General features: G+C 36.8%; 2 protein-coding genes across 4 annotated transcripts; one reads left to right on the top strand and one right to left on the bottom strand.

Moving 5' to 3' along the window:
* The first annotated feature begins 8,406 nt into the window (after nt 1-8,406).
* On the top strand, nt 8,407-13,970 carry nfe2 (nuclear factor, erythroid 2). Its single transcript, XM_077218241.1, has 4 exons — nt 8,407-8,605; nt 10,347-10,425; nt 10,973-11,110; nt 11,656-13,970. Exons 2-4 carry the CDS (start codon nt 10,378-10,380, stop codon nt 12,865-12,867), a joined length of 1,398 nt encoding a protein of 465 aa, XP_077074356.1. The 5' UTR covers nt 8,407-8,605; nt 10,347-10,377; the 3' UTR covers nt 12,868-13,970.
* On the bottom strand, nt 13,145-17,752 carry hnrnpa1b (heterogeneous nuclear ribonucleoprotein A1b). Of its 3 annotated transcripts, XR_013198297.1 has the most exons (12): nt 17,643-17,747; nt 17,013-17,132; nt 16,742-16,888; nt 16,455-16,665; nt 16,275-16,367; nt 16,072-16,197; nt 15,912-15,983; nt 14,870-15,058; nt 14,613-14,783; nt 14,444-14,515; nt 13,302-13,371; nt 13,145-13,228 (listed from the first exon to the last, which is right to left on the bottom strand). XR_013198297.1 is itself a non-coding variant. In XM_077218242.1 (11 exons), exons 1-10 carry the CDS (start codon nt 17,652-17,654, stop codon nt 14,454-14,456), a joined length of 1,203 nt encoding a protein of 400 aa, XP_077074357.1. In that variant the 5' UTR covers nt 17,655-17,747; the 3' UTR covers nt 13,145-13,371; nt 14,444-14,453. The 3 variants fall into 3 exon arrangements, 2 of the variants coding, with proteins under 2 accessions (XP_077074357.1, XP_077074359.1); XM_077218242.1 differs by having other exon boundaries at nt 13,145-13,371; XM_077218244.1 differs by lacking the exons at nt 13,145-13,228; nt 13,302-13,371 and adding an exon at nt 13,953-14,251 and having other exon boundaries at nt 17,643-17,752.
* Nucleotides 17,753-18,085: the final 333 nt, after the last annotated feature.

The following is an 18,085-nucleotide window of genomic DNA, read 5'->3' as shown; positions in this document are numbered from 1 at the left end:
GAATTACTATAAGCAATTTCAGGCTCTTAACTACTGATTGGACCACTGCACTTTCTCACGCAGAGAAAAATCGCGGACAAAGAGGACACGAGCTACCAGTAACTCGTGGCCTGATTGGAGGTAGTTCGCCAAGGGGCCGTTCACATATCGCGTCTTTTGCGCGCTCAAGTTCGTTATTTCAAATGTAGGAAGCTCATAATTGAAGCGACGCGCTCATTTTTAGCAGGCGCAGTGAGATAAAAAATGCATTAGCTACTAAAACGTCTTTGTCATTGTGGAGAGCGCGGTGCATGGTTGCATAGCAACGACAGACGCCACGGGAAAATCGGAGCGAATTTTATTATTAATAATAAAAGATAAGCTAATGTGCATTGTAAACGTCAGTAATTTATCTTTTTTGACTCATTCTTTTTATAAAAATGATTAAAAGGCTGAAATATTCAAGGTTTCTTTATATAAATCTTTTTTGTCAAAACTTTATTTGAACTTGTAGGCTACATGTAGATGACATGTCCAGTATACTCCTTTAAAATCTGGCCATCATTTTTAATGTTTTTATTTTAATGTTTATGTAAACAAAAAGTGCATATTAATGCTAATTATATTTGTTATTTGCTGGTTTTCGACATAAAACTTGGTGAATTGATTTTATTGTGTAGTAGTAGCCTACTTTTTGAACAGGATTCTGTGTAACCGTGATCATTTTGGTCACTATAATCATGAAATGAAATTTCCATGTTTTTACAGTATAATATGCAAAGTAAAATTTTCTTTAAAAAAAATTATCTCTGATTCTGTTCTTTTCTCTGACATTTAAGGGTGACATATATCATGGGCCTACAAAAACTCTTTTAGGTCTAAAACAGTTTAGATAGTTATTAATATGAGAGTTATGAGACATTATTTAAGAGATTAAAGTATTGTATTACATGAGTAGCTCTCGGCCACTATCTTTTTTAAAAAGTAGCTCTCAAATGAAAAAAGGTTGGAGACCCCTGCACTAGACAGAGAAGGTTACTTTTGATTTGGAACAAAATAATTCCAGCTGTCAGATGTGTGGTTTGGCGGTTTTAAATGTGACCGATCGCTGTAGCGCGTCAGTTCAACGCGAAACATGTCTAAAAAGGTTATTGAAATTGCTTGCATGCATGTTAACAGTTTTTATGCTAGCATGCTAGCAGGTTGGCAGTTTAAAATGGCCGATCGTCAGGCCCTGTCACATCAGACCTGTGTGACACGGCCTTACACATGAATGGCATTGTTCTTTTCTTTTTACCTTTATTTCATATAATATGTATTTAACGCATGCCATAATAAAACATTGTTAGAATAAATCGTCATTACACTCTAAATATATTCTAATGAATTAGGTCCTTATTATACACTATATTGTCAAAAGTTTTGGGACGTCTGCCTTTACATGCACATGAACTTTAATGACATCCAATTCTTAATCCGTAGAGTTTAATATGGAGTTGGCCCACCCTTTGCAGCTATAACAGCTCCAACTCTTCTGGGAAGGATTTCCACAAGGTTTGTGTGTGTGTGTGTGTGTGTGTGTGTGTGTGTGTGTGTGTGTGTGTGTGTGTGTGTGTGTGTGTGTGTGTGTGTGTGTGTGTGTGTGTGTGTGTGTGTGTGCGCGTGCGCACTAGTCTAATTAATCTAGTAATCTCCTTGTGTGCACTGTAAAAAAATATTTTCATGATTTATCACAACTTTTAATCTTTAGTCAAATCAACTTAGATAAGTAATGTGGTTCAGATAACAATATTCTGAGTTTCTATTTATTAAACCAATATCTTTGTTGTAATAATAAACTCAAAATTTTAAGGCAACCAGGTAACTTTTTTTTTAAAAGTTAAACCAACAATATTTTTTTTTTTACTGTGTGTGTGTGTGTGTGTGTGTGTGTGTGTAGTAGTACAGGGTAGAGAAGAACCATGCTTACAGGGAATGTTCTCAGAACTTTAGTTAATATTATGTCAAGGTTCTCTCAAAGTTCTGAACAAATATTCTTCCAGTATTGTCAGTAGAATGTTAATTCAAAGTTATCTGGTGTTTAATAATGTTCTCAAAACGTTTTTTCCTGAAATGTTTTAGTTGAACGTTCATCTAACATTTTTTACTACTTGTTTTAGTAACATTCCCATTATGTTTGAAGACTGATTAAAAATGGAATGTTTCCTTAACGTTCACATACACTTTTAAAAAACAGGACATTTTGAACAGCGAGAAATAATGTGTTCATAACGTAATGGGAATGTTAGCAAAAGTTTTTAGAACTTATTTTTGTTAGCTGGGAACCAATCATGATCCCGGAAAACTCTTAAACAATGAGGAACACATTTTAGCCATGTTTTTCCTGTATAATCCAATATTTTGAGATCCAACATTTTGTCTGAACTGAAAGTTTTACCAACTGAATTTACCAGCTGAACTAACTAATTAAAAGCTGCTAATTTGGCCTGTTCGCTTGAAATTTAATCTAACTGATAAAAAGGTATAGATGTCGAGAAAAAAACAAATGGTAGGCTCACAAATTAAAGTAAAATTCCCATTTACAAACTTTTCATACTTCATTATGTATGTGTCCTATTAGTCATGTGTGTGTTTAAGGATAATATAACAACCTCAAAAAATATTTTTAAAACAAACTTGCTCCTATTTACATGATGATTCAGGTGATTCACAGTCTACCTGGGTACAATGACTTCATCATGCTTCCAGAAATGGAAATAAGCCGAGCAGTAGTTCTAATGAAGTAAACCTCTGGCTCTCAGGACCAGACGCTTAGTCAAACATAATGAGTGATTCGGATCCTGATTCTGAACTGATTGGGTTTGGAATCTGTTTGCTCTCCGTGAATGACACACTGGCCTCAATGACACAAGTCCTCCTCAAAATTGCATATGCTTCCAGCCTGTCCGTTTTTTTCAGAGATAATTTAAGAGATCCTCCTACTACTGGGGATCATAATTACATTGGTCACTTTTTCTGGGAAGCACCACTGTGAAAATGAATCCGTACAGGGGTTTTCCCTGCGCGGCTAACGGCTCTTTACTACAGCGAATACACTGACATCAGAGGTCACTTGTTTTGATCTCAGACTTAGAGAACGGTTTAATCTAGAGATCTGTGGTGGGATAACCTGTAAGTAAAACTCACGATAATATTCTGAGCATGTTGGCTACATTTCATTTTGCCTGCAAAACCAGTCTTAAAGCACAAAGTACAAAAAATAGTTTCTATTCTGAATAAAGATGTTCTTGCTTTTTCAGAAAGGTGGCTCACCAGCGAGTTTCGCAATGAAACACTGGGTTTTCACAACTTTACCACGAAGAACATTTCGAAATTACCCTATGTTATATCAGAAAGGATACAGTATGTGTTTCCTTGGTGTCATTTTTTCTTTTCTTTTCTTCTTTAGGTATGGTTATGTCACCCAGAGTATGAGAGTCATAGCCCTACGGTTCTGTTCTTTACGGATTTTTTTATTTTTTTTATCCATAAATGTTATTATATATTATATTATTTATATATTATTTGCCATGTTCATTATATAGGCTACTGCCATTCAAAAGTGTGGGATCAGTTTTATTATTTATTTATTTATTGAAAAAAATTAATGCTTTTATTTAGAAAGGCTGCATTATATCGATCCAAAGTGACAGTAAAGACAAGTGCTGTTCTTTTTTTTATTCACCAAAGAAAAAAATTTTTTTGGTTTCCGCAAAATAAAAGTTAAATTCAACATTGATAATAATACAAAATGTTTCTTGAGCAGCAAATCAGCATTAGAATGATTTATGAAGGATCATGTGACACTGAAGATTGGAGTGATGATGCTGACAATTCAGCTTTGCATCATAATATATTTCATAATATATTACCATAGCAAAAGCTATTTTAATTGGTAGTATTTTGTAATATTAGAGATTTATTATATATATAATAAAATATATATATATATATATATATATATATACTGTATATGTGTGTATATATATATACATACACAAAAAAAAAAATATATATATATATATATATATACATGTAAATTATGCATTTTTGATCATAGCTCCACGGTGCTGTTCCCAGAACAATAATTTTTATTTCCAGCCTATATTCAGCGTAGCGATCATGTCTTTGTATTGTGGTGCATTCATATACTAACATTTGAAAATTTGCGGTACATAGTATTTAAAAAAAAACATATTAATACTTATTTCAGCAAATATATAGGTGTGTTTATAGTAAATATGTGTGTGTTTATGGTTGCAGCCATTTAGAGCTTGCTGTACTTGTTGCATTTCATTTAGTCTTAGTAATACATTCATAAGGCCTACAATGTTCGGCGGTTGATTATTATGGAATAATTTCTAAATCATTACTTAAGTCTTATGAGACTCTCTGAGACCTACATAAACTCTTTGACTCCTTAAATAGCACTGCTCTAATGTTTCATCTAGTCAAATGTACAGTAGAAAAAATTTCCAATAGAGATGATCTTCTTAGAATCCAATTTGTCACCAAACAATCGTTACACCTGACGGACTCCAAAAGAGGAACCTGCGCCCACAGTATCATTGCGCATAACTGTGTCTCAATAGTGCTCGAGATCAAACTCTTCAGATAATCGGACGTCTTTCACAATAAGATCTTTATCTGTGCGGTCACGGCATAGTATGTGTCCGCTGATCTTTTCCACAGCGTATCAGAAGGGCATTGATGGACATCATCATCCTCATCATCATCATCATCATACTGGCCTGTGATGAGTGTCTGACATGAAGGTGGCTCTGTATCCCACCGGTTCCCAGTGTGGGCTTGGGTGTGGTGAGAGTTGTGGTTGCAGAAGGAGAGGAGACCAGGGGGAAAGGGGATGTTGGGTGGCGGAAGCTCTGGTGAGCGCTGATAAAGGCTTGTCTAGGTGCTCATGCTAACTGTTGTGGTTTCTGGCATGAGACGTGGGTAGAGGGGAGCTGCTTACACGATCGTTATATTCTTTAATTTACCCGGCCTGCTCTATTACACAATACAGCATGGGGTTCAAAAATGCATCTTGTTCTTCAATGAAAGCAGGAGTTCACATGGGGAATGTCATACATTTGATGTGCATAAGTGACCTATAGTGTGGATTCTTAAATATTTCTGCAGGTGACATTATAGCTTTTCTTTGACTTAAATATTTCTAAATCCTAAAACATTTCTGCTTTTCTTCAGGTTTAAATATTAAAATCCCCCATTTAATGTAGTAACACAAGTTTTGAACCTGACTATTTGCAGGCATGCATATGGATCTGTTTAGTAAACAGATTGATATATATTGCTACAATGCATTGCACTGGACTGTGAGTTGAATTAAAAACATATACTTTATTTGAGGTTTAAGGGAATGCTATTTATTTATAGCTCTTACTGTTACGGTATATATAAATACATATATATATATATATATATATATTTTTTTTTTTGCATTGGATGAAATTACGTTACTCTTGATTACTCATACACATATTTTCCACTTTTCCCAGCAGTAGAATGAATTTTCCCAATGGACCACAAACCAAAGACATGAACTTGAACGACATGAACGATCATAACTAGCTCGGGAGGATTTTCCGTCTAATTGAAAACGTGTTCTCATGTTCACTTGTGGCTAATGACAGTCTGATAGTAATGTTATGTTTTTTGACTGGAAAAATTAGTTGTTAAAAGTATAAATACTGTTCGAAATTTTGGGGTTGGTAATATTTTTGAAAGAAGTATCTTATGATCACCATGACTCCAATTATGTGTTTAAAAATACAGTAAAAACTGTAATATTGTGAAATATTATTACAAATGAACATACCTGATTTCTTTGTTAATATATTTTAAAATACAAATTTTTTCTTTATATTTGAAATATAAATCTTTTGTAACATTATAAATGTCTTTACTGACATTTATGATCAACTTAATCTTCTCGCTAAATAAAAGTTGAATCTATTTCTTTGAAAAAATAAATGAACTTACTGAACCCAACCTTTGCACAGTAGTTCAAATTTAAATAAATAAATATAAATTCATATATAGATGATATACTAAATATTATTATATTACATAAAAAATATAAAGGCTGAAAAAAGGAAATTATTACAGGCCTAGTTATATTAGTGCTATCAAATCATGATTAATCCCATCTATCATAAAAGTTATATAGATATATACCCATTATATATATTTGTTAGATGCAATTAATCACAGTAACAAAAACAATTTCAAAGCAGTATATATATTGTAATATATATATTATAATTTATTTATATTTACCTGTATAGAAAGTCTCACTACTCTATTTTTACTTAGAATATTTATACTCTTAGAAACCATCCAGTTTTTGTCAACTTTCTTCTTCTTTTTTTCTTCTTTTCTTTACCTATGGGAAGCAGGAAGAATAGAAATAGTTGGATGGGTCAGGATGGTGTCATGGGGCTGTTTCACTTCCTGTGGTCAAACCAAAGAGGGTCAAGAGAATCACGAGGCCACAACGTGACAGAGGGTCAAATGAATACAAAAATACAATAAAACACATTAAAATATGCAATGAACAGCAAGAATAAGTAGATGAAAAGGACAACAAGGTCACACAGCCGTGAGGTATAGAACTGTGCGAGCGACTCGATGACCTGAGCTATGTGTGGAGACAGTCAGAACGGCTGTTTAGGTTGGAACACGGCAAATCCCAAACCACTGTGGTGGATGTAATAGCAGGCTGTTTTCATGTGTGTGTTTGTAGGTGGTGAAGTCGGGTGGGTGGGTGGGTGCTAGGAATCAAGGCTTGGGAAGTCCCGTCTCTCTGGTTCCTGGCAGGCGCCCACCTCTTTGGACGATGTCAGCCACCTACGTCCATCATTATTGTGCATTTACATACAAACATATTAACGCGTGGGAATGAAAACACTGCATTGTAAAAGACGAGCTCAAACAAGTAACAAGAAACCACTGTAACAATCCTTGATAAGCAGTTTTTAGTCATAGCTTTCTATTTCATTGTACTCAACCACACTATCGAGCTTCTAATATGTTGCCATTTTTATAGGAAATTCTCTACACAGGCAGTCTTTGGTTTCTAATGATTGTGGACCGCATGCACCTGAACGCTCTTTAACTGGTGTAATATTGAGAACTTTAAGAAAAATATTTTGCTTCAGAAGCTCAATACATAGGTTGACTAAACTGTCATTATATTGTAAATATATTCTATGCAATTTGAAATATATTATTATTTTTTCTTTATTATATGTTGATTATGGGGTTATTTTATTGAGATAATGTAATATATATATATATATATATATATATATATATATTAATTTTTTTTTAAAAGAGTTGCTTTCTTGCAGACATTTAAATATGTACATGGTTATTTAGGTCTAAACTTTTCTTTATTTTTCATTAGACACTAACCACTTTTTTGATTATCACAAAACTTGCCATGCATAGAGTAATGTTTAAAAAAGAGAGAGAGACAAATGTATGAAATAGAAGTAAATATTGTTTATTTTTTTATGTTTCTCAACCAGAAGTGCAACTGCATGCACTCCAATGGCAGTCCTTGGTTTCTAATGACCGTGAACCATCATGCACCTAAATGCTCTTAAACTGGTGTATTATCGAGGGTGGGTGTAACATGATAAGGCATTGGTCAAATAAAATGAAGCACTTCAAATAAACAAGGAAAACACATCCTTTCACCTCGCTTGACGGTTGTGCCTAAACAATCCTGCCGATTGTCCCATGTGTGTGTGATTTCGGAAGGACTTCATCAAGGACTCGAATGGTCACTTGCAATGTAAGACACGCTCTTCCACCCTCCCGTCCCGTCCCCCTGCTTTCACTGGCTGTTTGTGGTTGTGCGGCAAATACAGGAACAATGTGGCCTTTCTTACCTGTTGAAGGTGTACATTCCATCCCTACTAAAGCAAGTCAGAAAACAGCCCTTCCTCCGCACAGCAATCCCAGATTTAACTCCAGGTGCGCCTGTTCATAGTGTCTGTGTTCAAACCCCATCCCTCACATGGGTGTACATGATCACCTCAGGTCATTTTTGCACCCCATGAAAGACATGGTGATAGACTTTAGGACACGTACACACTTAAGCTGTGGATGGGACTCACTTGTCCATAAACCACAATCTGAAGGGTCTAAATCTATATTTGGTCTGGGAAGTCCACAAGTGCGAGCTTATATATATCCCTGGCTTAACCGTTTTTGGTCTTTTTTTGTGGGCAACGTATTTTAAACATATTAAAGTGCAAGTGTTGCATTTAGGAGGGCAAAAAGTGTGGGTGCTTTACAGGAAACCTGCTTGCATCGCCCATAGACCCATCCCATTTGTGTGAGTGACAGCCAAAAGCAGACAGGGTGAGTGGGAGAAAGAGTGAATGAGAGAGGAAGACAGGTTGAGCGCATGCACACTTGTAGTTGAAAACTAAGAGCATTCAGCGAACTCTTTCACTCTGCAGTTTAACACAGGGGTCACTGGTTTCTGCTCACAGGATAATATGATATTGTGAAGACTTTTTCATCTGAGCTCAGTGCTCAAGGAAATGCTAACAAGGTACAGTTTGTCATTTCATCTTTTTTGAGGGCTTGTTGGAAAGTGTTTTTTCAGTAAATATGGCTGTTGTTGACAGATATTGTACAATTCTGGTTCACTTTCAAAATCTTCAAGATTCTAAATGAAACTTTGAGTTTTTGAGTCATAATTGTAGTCATAAAAACTCTCTAAGGACACATTAAATGTAAAGAGTGTTAACTTTTTTTTGCTTCAAAAACTGAATATAAGTTGACTTTATTATTAACTTGATTAAAGTGTCAAAGTTGTTGTGTATGTGTGTATGTATGTATGTATGTATATATATATATATATATATATATATATATATATATATATATATATATATATATTAGATGTAAAAATAATTTTAAATTGAAGTATTAACTTTTTAAAAGTTAATTTTAATAAAGTGTTGCTTCGTTGAAGACTTTAAAATATATGTGCATGGTTATTTCTTGCTCCAAACTTTTCTTTATTCTTCATTAGACGTGAACCACTGCAGTCACTTTTTGATGATCACAAATGTTTTAGAGTAATGTTAAAAAAATGAGAGAGAAAAAATTATTAAATTAAGGAAAATATTGTTTAATTTTTCATCTTTCTTGATTGCTGTTGGCTCATGTACACTGCTACAGTGGTTAGTACCACAGCTGATGTTGAAATTGGGAGGCCTGTCCCACAGCCCTGTCCCCTCAAAATTTCAGAAACTAGTCAAAGGAAATAAGCTAGACACCGCGGTAAAGGCAGGATATATGTCTTTTACCCTCAAAATGTCAAAAGGAGTTAGAGTTAGTTATCTCATCACACATGAAATACAAAATCATTAGATGTTATACAGCATTTTTGCCGTCATGTCCTGTCAAACTTGTACCTAACAGTGGATTTAAATTTTTACGATTAGCTAGATTGAACAGCTTTCAAAATTGATTAAAATTGGTATTGTTTCTGGCAAAAATAACCAGCATTCATACACAATTTCTCTCTTGTAAAAGATAACAGTTTTCCTCTTTGGTACAGTTAAAACTTAAGTGCGAATAGTAGACGAATGACATCTGAATGCAAAGTTGCATTGTTTTTATCGCACCAGAATATATACCCAATTTATCAGGAACCCGCCATTAACATTTCAAGCAGTTGTTGTGTATAAAAAGGCTTCACCAATAAAAGCAAACCACCAGATAATGAGGCATCTGTTTCACACAATCATAAAAACACAGTGGTAACCGGAATAAATGCTAATGCATATTAAATATCACTATACATCAGCTCATTTATTATCAACATGAAGGAGTGTAGTGATAAATTCTTCCTGACATTCTGATGTCTGTGGTTAGGCCCCTGCCTTAGTTTACTGGAGAACAGGCTGGCTCCCGAAAGATTGTCTTATCAAGGGTTGACATTACTGTTCAAAAAGCCAGATGATAGGACAAATCCAGCACAACGAAACTTCCTGTCCAGTGACACAACATGACATTTGGAGCACATGGGAAGGGAAACAGTTTTAAAAATATATATATATATATATTCTTAAGGTTCATTTTTTGAAGTTTCAGAGTGACATCATCCTCAGTTTACGGGTGTGGAGATGGAAATGTACTCAAGTCAGTTTAAATTTGTTCTTAAGATTGTTGGCATGTGGTCACAACTGACCTTACCCGTTATGTGAACGCATGGTTTGTGTGTCTGTTATCTCCATGTTCGACAAATGAAAAAAAATTCACATTTTATTTTAATGTTTTAGATTGATTCACTGCATCAGGGGTTTGTCCTGAATGTGTTCAGCAATCGACGGTGCATTTCCCCTGAGGATCAGCTGTGAGGTGAGTATCTATATGAGGAAATTGCTACTATAAATCGGCTGTTTTCCCAACGAGAAAAGGCGGGAAAAAAATCTGTTTATACATTGCTAAAAATGACTTGTCTTTTCAGTAAAGAAAAATAATTCAAAATAAAACTCATGAGAATGTATATTTAATATCTATTTTACATGCATATTTTGTCTTACTGCAGTAGCAGATTTTTACTTTAAACTTAAAAAAAAGTTAACAAAATAAGTCAAAATAAAGACATAAAATGTAATTTTGAATAACCTAAAACATGTACTTTTGAAAAGTTAATTCAGAAGAAAAGTGTTGCTTCGTTGAAGACATTGAAATATGCACATGGTTATTTCTTATTCTAAACTTTTCTTTATTTTTCATTAGACACATGCAGTCATTGATCTTGTTCCAAGGATTTTTAGATATTTTAAGTGAGAAATACATATTTAAATATATTTAAAAGACAAAAATACAAGTTGAATTCTATTTATTTTGCATGGTGCAACAATCCATATCAAGTCTTCCAAAAACTGCATTTAATTTCAAGGGACTGGCAAACTCAGGAAGACTGCATGGGGAGGTGTCGACGTCCACCAATGTCACTGGATTCCGGGCACATCGTTCCCCCCAGCATTTGGAGATGGATTTGGCCTGGCAGGAACTGATGGCCATCACAGATCTTCAGGTCAGTACACTGGAACAACCCACCAGGTTCCTCTTTTACATGCACAAACACCAAAACTCAAGAAAACATCAGATTATTTTGTGGTAGGATACAGCCAATAATTTTAGAGTGAGTGCAAGCTGCCTTAGTGAAACGGTGGCCTTATTACATTTTTCTAATGCTGAATCCTCTATAAACACACATTGAGTTTAGCTACGATCTGCAACAATGGGCCAATTGAGTGATGCGAGGATAAAGGCAGACAGAGAAAGAGGGTGACTGCTGTATATTGCCGACAGCCCCCTGCATAGCACAATGACCATCTGTTTCGACATGAAACCCGAGCGCTCCTAAGTAAGACCTGCATAAGCTACGGGTGGCACATTCACCCAGGTGGGCTGGTCCTGTAGAGAGCAGCTGACTGAATACAACCCTCCTCTGCAGTACAAATCAACTGTAAAGCAAAACCTTCGCTTTACTAGGTTCCCACGGTGTTTTTTTAATAAGAGTTTGATTTGAATCACCAACTGAAAGTTCTTGTTATTAAAACATTATTTGTGTCACAGGAGTTAGAGGTACCCAATGAGAATCCTTTTGAAGCAACCCCATACCTCTCCATGGAGCCCATGGTTTCTCAAGGTGGGTTCGGGACGAGTCAGCCTCAGCAGGAAACCATTCCAGCTGCTTGTGTTGCCCATCATGCTGGTGTTTATGAAAACGCATACCCAGAAATGATGCCACCCTATCAGCGTTTGAACCCACACATGGATATCCGCTACGGCCACGGTTCCCCCAGAATGCTTGCTAATACGCAAGCTCTTCATCCACCGCTCATGAGTCTTTTGGAGCACATGAACATGGCAACACGCAGCCATGGGATTGCAAAAGATGGCGTTATCAACCTTCATGGCACAGGACAAATCAAACAAGTTTGCACGGATGATCTGGAGTCAGATTCTGGTTTGTCGCTTGGTTCAAGCCCCCCACTCGCTTCTCCTGAGAATGGGGTGCATGGAATACCTACGTACTTACCTGCAGATGGTGCGATGGGCTATGCTGAAAATCAATTTGAAAGCATTGGGGAACCGTGTCGCATGCGGCCTACTCTGCTCGGGTCTGCTGACTACCAGCAGCCCTACAGCTCATACCCTGGAGCATCTTTTCCCACAGCTGCAAACATGCAAGCTAGCAACCAGCAGACTTACCAACCACTGGCAGTGTTACCCACAGCACTGCATGATCAACTAAATAGCTCAGGTTTAACAAGACTAGGTTCATTTCAGGCTCCATACCCAAAGCCAAAATCAAACAGTGTTCCTGTACCCCTGAGCAGAGATGAGCGGCGAGCCCTCACTCTAAAAATCCCATTCCCCCTGGAGAAGATTGTGAACCTACCAGTGGACGACTTCAACGAGCTTTTGACCCAATTCACACTGAGTGACAATCAAATGGCACTGGTGAGGGACATTCGCAGACGAGGGAAGAATAAAGTTGCAGCTCAGAACTGCCGCAAACGGAAATTGGAGAATATTGTGCATTTAGAACATGAGTTGGGACAACTTCGAGCTCAAAGAGAACACTTAACCAGAGAAAGACTGGAGTTTCAGCAAAACTTAGCCATTATCAAATGTCAGCTCTCAGATCTTTACACCCAAGTGTTTTCACAGATACGTGACGAGGAGGGACACCCATATTCAGTTGATGAGTATTCACTACAACAAACTAATGACGGCAACATTTACTTGGTGCCACGGAATACAGTACTGGAGGGTGAATGAACTTTTTTTAAGGCTTTAAGTCACCACTTGGCTGGTCAAACCTAGTTATGGCCAATGAATTTGAATTACTTCAATAATTTGTGATGGTTACTAAACTATTTCTAAAAAGAAATCATTCACAGTAATTTAGAGAAGAGCTTAACTACACAATATACATTCATGTCTACAGAATTTTGGTAAAAACTCTTTGTACATTATAACACTGGTCAAACTTTGAAGAATCAGAATTACATGTCCAAAATACACATGGGTTCAACAAGACAACCAAATCACATCATTTGTTTTAAAAAGTTTTATTTGTAAAAGAAATAAAAAAGTATAAAACCACAGGTATAAAAATCTATTCAGCTGCATCTTTGTCCTAGAAAGAGAGAGAAAAAGTCTGATTCAGAGACTGTAAACACACAAAAATATTACCTTACAAAAGCAACTACCTTTTATAATAGCACCAGTTTAAACGGACAAACATGTCTTCATTTGGAGAGATGATTCACTCATCAGATCCTGAAAAAGCAAGAGTATCATGGTCAGCAAGTTAAATATGGAACATAGAAAAAAAAAAAAAACTTGGCATGCATTAAATTAAAAATGTTTCAATTTTATCATCACCAAACTATGCTGACTGCAGTTACTTCCTCTGTAATACACAACACTGAAAGGGAAGTTCACATTAACTGTACAGCTTCATCTAATAAAATTCTTAGTTACCAGCGGTAGTGGAGAAGTCTGTTCTTACCTACAGGAGTTTTAAAAGCGCTGCCTGCTAGTCTGAGTAGCGCCCTGTACTCCCTGCTCTCTGCTTCTTCACAGGGCGATGATCTTGCTACTCCTTTCTCAGCTTGCTCCAATGGCTAGACTGATATGCAACCAAATGTACACTACTCTAAGCATTTGCATTTAACAGCCCATGCTTTTTGAATCAGTATAATTTACAATTTAACAAGAATGGATTCATTTTTTTTAAGAGCCAGAAGCGTCTTTAAAATTGAATTACTACTAAAAAAGGCTCATAGAAGCTCTCATATTACGTTAAAGTGTACTACACTAAAACACCCAGAAACCAAAAACGACTAATACAGCACATCTTTTAAAAAAAAGAAAAATTATATTTTATTTCACCTTGATTGGTTACATAAAATAAACCATAACGACTGCAAGTAATTCTACATAAAACCTCATTGGAATGCTTTTTCCTCAATAGACAATATAAAATAAGTTTGCATGATGACAAATTCATGATGTCCCACACACGATAGCGCTACTGTACACTTCTTCTGGTGGCAGCTGTAAATCTGCCAAACCTGTTTGGCTGAGCAGATCTAGGGATGTAAACCTGCATCTGCCCTGTCACTTCTCTTGCTGTCCTCTCCTAAAGCACTCAGTCCTGTTGAACAATATGAACAACAATTGTTAAGCTGCACACTAACTGAGGGTTGTTTCTACACCAGATGTACAGCAAGGTTAATTTAATGAAGGACATTCAGTCCAAGACTAATATAAAAGGCATTGTTACCCTGTAAATAAAGTAATCTGAAACAAAGTCCATTTAAGGTAGACAGCAGAATTTGAAACAAACCTTTCTGAGCTTAAAACCGTCTACCACCAGAGCCACCACCATATCCACCACTGGATCCACCTCCATAGCCACCTAGAACAGATACCATGCATGTTAGGATTCAAGTTGTTTATATAAGGAGATTTGAACCTAAAGGGACATGTGTAGAAGGCCATTATGAAGAGCTCACCACCATATGGGCCACTGTTCCTCCCTCCTCCGCTGCTGCTACCACCACCTCCAAAGTTCCCTTTCATGGGACCATAGTTGGACTGCTGGTTGTTATAGCTGCCGAAGTCACTGTAGTTACCGCCTCCACTGCTGCTGCTGCCGCCGCCACCGCCACCACCACCAAAGTTACCTATGAACATTTAAGTCATACACCGTTACTGCCGACAATTCAGGAACTTCCAAAAAGGATTATAGTTAAGATTGACATGTACTCACCACCTCCAAAGTTTCCATTGCCATTATTGTAATGGTCATTATATCCACCACTGCTGTTTCCACCGCCGCCACCACCATAACCTCCTCCGCCCTGGTTGCCATAACCTTGTCCTCCACCACCACCTCCATATCCACGATTTCCTCCATAGTTACCAGGACCGCTGCCGCCACCTCCACCACCATAACCACCTGGAGAAAGTCACAGGAATTACTTGCCATTAGGGATGGAAATTGAAAAGTAAAAAAATAAACTTGATAAATTAAAATGTATTTCCGTGTACTTTAACTTTAAAGCATTCAGTCTTATGCAATGTTTTCACATCCAAAACAGACAAAAAGATGCCTCTCAGTGTGTAAATACTTAAATTAAAATCTTAAAGGGGTGGTTGATTATGATTTCACTTTTCTAACTTTAGTTAGTGTGTAATGCTTCTTTTTTATTTAAAGGGACACAAAAACGGTGCATTTTTGCTCACCCTCAAAAAGTGACCATTTTAACATGCTATATTAACATATCTGTGGGGTATTTTGAGCTTAGAAAATAAATATCACACACACACACTGGGGACAGAGACCTATTTTACATCTCATGAAAAAGGACATTATACCACCCTTTTAAAACACTTATTAGCATCTTTGTTCAGTTGTATTTGCGCCATTGCCAACTTGTGTTCTTGCTCAGTTACTAAGCGTTTTCTTGTCTTTAATGCTAGAAATATATTAGTTTGGATCGTTTTAGCTTCTGTATTTGTTAAAACCATGGGCAAAAGTTCCTTGTTCTTTAGCCTGTTGATTTGATCATGGTATACAGAGGCAACATTTTAGCAAAAATGCTTCAAATAAAATGATTCTCAACCTTTTTAGATTCTCAACCTTTTTAGAATCAAAATGATATCCAACCCTACATAACGCTTCAAATAAAATGATTCTCAACCTTTTTAGATTCTCAACCTTTTTAGAATCAAAATGATATCCAACCCTACATAACTTAATTTAAAATCAGTTAAACTTTCAAACTACTAAAGAGAAACCAAACACATACCATCTCCACCAAATCCATTGTTGTAGCAGTCCCCACCATAACCACCACCTCCACCATTACCTCCTCTACCTCCTGCAACAAGATTGTAAAAAAAAGCTGTTAAGTCACTATAAAACTCAAACAATTCAAAACTCTTCAAAATGTCCTCTTTGGCATGTACCTCTTCCAAAGTATCCATCGCGGTTGCCACCGCCGCCGCCACCACCACCAAAGTCGTTGTTGTAGCCACCATTATTGCCATATCTGTTGAAGTTTCCACCTCCGCTGTTGCCACTCCCACCACGGCCTACAGATTTATTTAAAATAAATGAATACAGCCAAGTGTATCAAAAGAGATACCGGGAAAACCATTAACAAACTTACCTCTCATGTTCATGCCAGTGTTCTGCATTTCTTGTTTAGAAAGAGCTTTTCTGACTTCACAGTTGTGCCCATTCACAGTGTGGTATTTTTGAACTAATGAGGGAACATACCAGGGTTATTTTTTTTAAACTATACAATATTAAGATATTAGATGGTTGACACCAGAATGAAAGCACTTACTGACAATACGATCAACAGAATCATGGTCATCAAACGTAACAAAGGCAAAGCCCCTTTTGTTTCCGGTCTTGTGGTCAACCATTATCTCAACAGCTTCAATCTTTCCAAACACGTCAAAGTAGTCACGAAGATGGTTCTCCTCAGTGTCATCCTTAATGCCACCCACAAAGATCTTTTTCACAGTTGTGTGAGCAAATGGCTTGTTGGAGTCCTGAAACAGACATGCATTTAGGCATTTGCATCCATACATCTCTATAATAAACTTTTTACATTACTAGAGATCTCACCTCTCGAGACACGGCTCGTTTGGGCTCCACGAGCCTACCATCGACCTTGTGGGGGCGTGCATCCATAGCAGCATCGACTTCAGTCACACCAGCATAGGTGACAAATCCAAAGCCCCTGGAGCGTTTGGTGTTTGGGTCTTTCATCACCTAAGAAAAATACATAAGGGTTAAACACTGGTCCTCATCATACCCTTAAAAACTAATAATAATAAGTGTTCGAAAATAGATTAATATAGCGAACAGGTAAATAGATAGGGTGAGAGGGACTTACCACACAATCCGTTAAGGTTCCCCATTGTTCAAAATGCGCCCGCAAACTATCATCTGTGGTTTCAAAGCTGAGCCCTCCAATGAAGAGCTTCCGCAGCTGCTCTGGCTCACGTGGTTGGCCCTGAAAATAACAATCCATATAATGCTGAGTAACACTAAAGCTGCGCAGCGAGTATATTTTCAGCAGCAGATATTAAACTAACACATTCGAGCCCGAAGCGTCATGACTCCTCGTGAGACCTTGAGGTAACATACTCTATAAAAGGGAGGTGAACGAAGACCTCCGCCATGTTGGTGCCGGACCATGCGGCCTATTTGTAGTAGCAATAGTATCTCGGTTTCAACCAAACAGTGGTGGTAGTAAATAAATGTAAAGCATTATAGATGCGGCGATTGAGTAATTAAAACAAAGAAAAAATATATTTTCGGAAATACAACCTTCGATGTAATCATGCGGCCTAATGTCTGCATTCTACAAGAGTTAAAATGGCGGCTCAAACACGCTCGTTGCAAATAACAAAGAGCAACGAATAAAGTCAAAGTTAAATTCGAAATAAGACAGACGGCCAAAACGGCATTGCTTAAAATAGACGGTTATAACTCCTAAATACCCATATTAAATTCAACATACCTCTTTAGACATCCTACCGACTGTTACTGTCTGTGCTGCGCCACACGCCTGTTGGTGAGACACACACTGAGAAATGGGGGATATACCATAAATAGCTTGAGTGAAAACAGTCCCCTCCTACTTTAGAACATGATTGGTTTACTATTCCCGCTAATGCTTTTGTTTTGCGTATTGGGGACGTCTGATTGGCTGAGACTCAAGTCAATCCCAAGAGCAGAGGTTAGTGCATTTGATCGGAAATCTTTCTTAAAAATTCGAAAAACAAAACCTGTACGCTTTTTTAAATTTAAATAAACGTTTTATTTAATATAAGAGGGGCTTAATACTTTATTAATTAATACGTTCTAATTTCATGAATGTAGCTTCGATATAACTTATTATGTAAAGGCACTCATGCCTCTCATTGGAAATATAATTATATGAAATATAATATGAAATACAAT

Source organism: Siphateles boraxobius, unplaced genomic scaffold (genome assembly GCF_051911475.1).
Source record: "Siphateles boraxobius isolate OS27281-9 unplaced genomic scaffold, OSU_SipBor_1 77, whole genome shotgun sequence".
NCBI lineage: Eukaryota > Metazoa > Chordata > Actinopteri > Cypriniformes > Leuciscidae > Siphateles > Siphateles boraxobius.
This window is presented reverse-complemented; position numbering and strand designations above follow the sequence as displayed.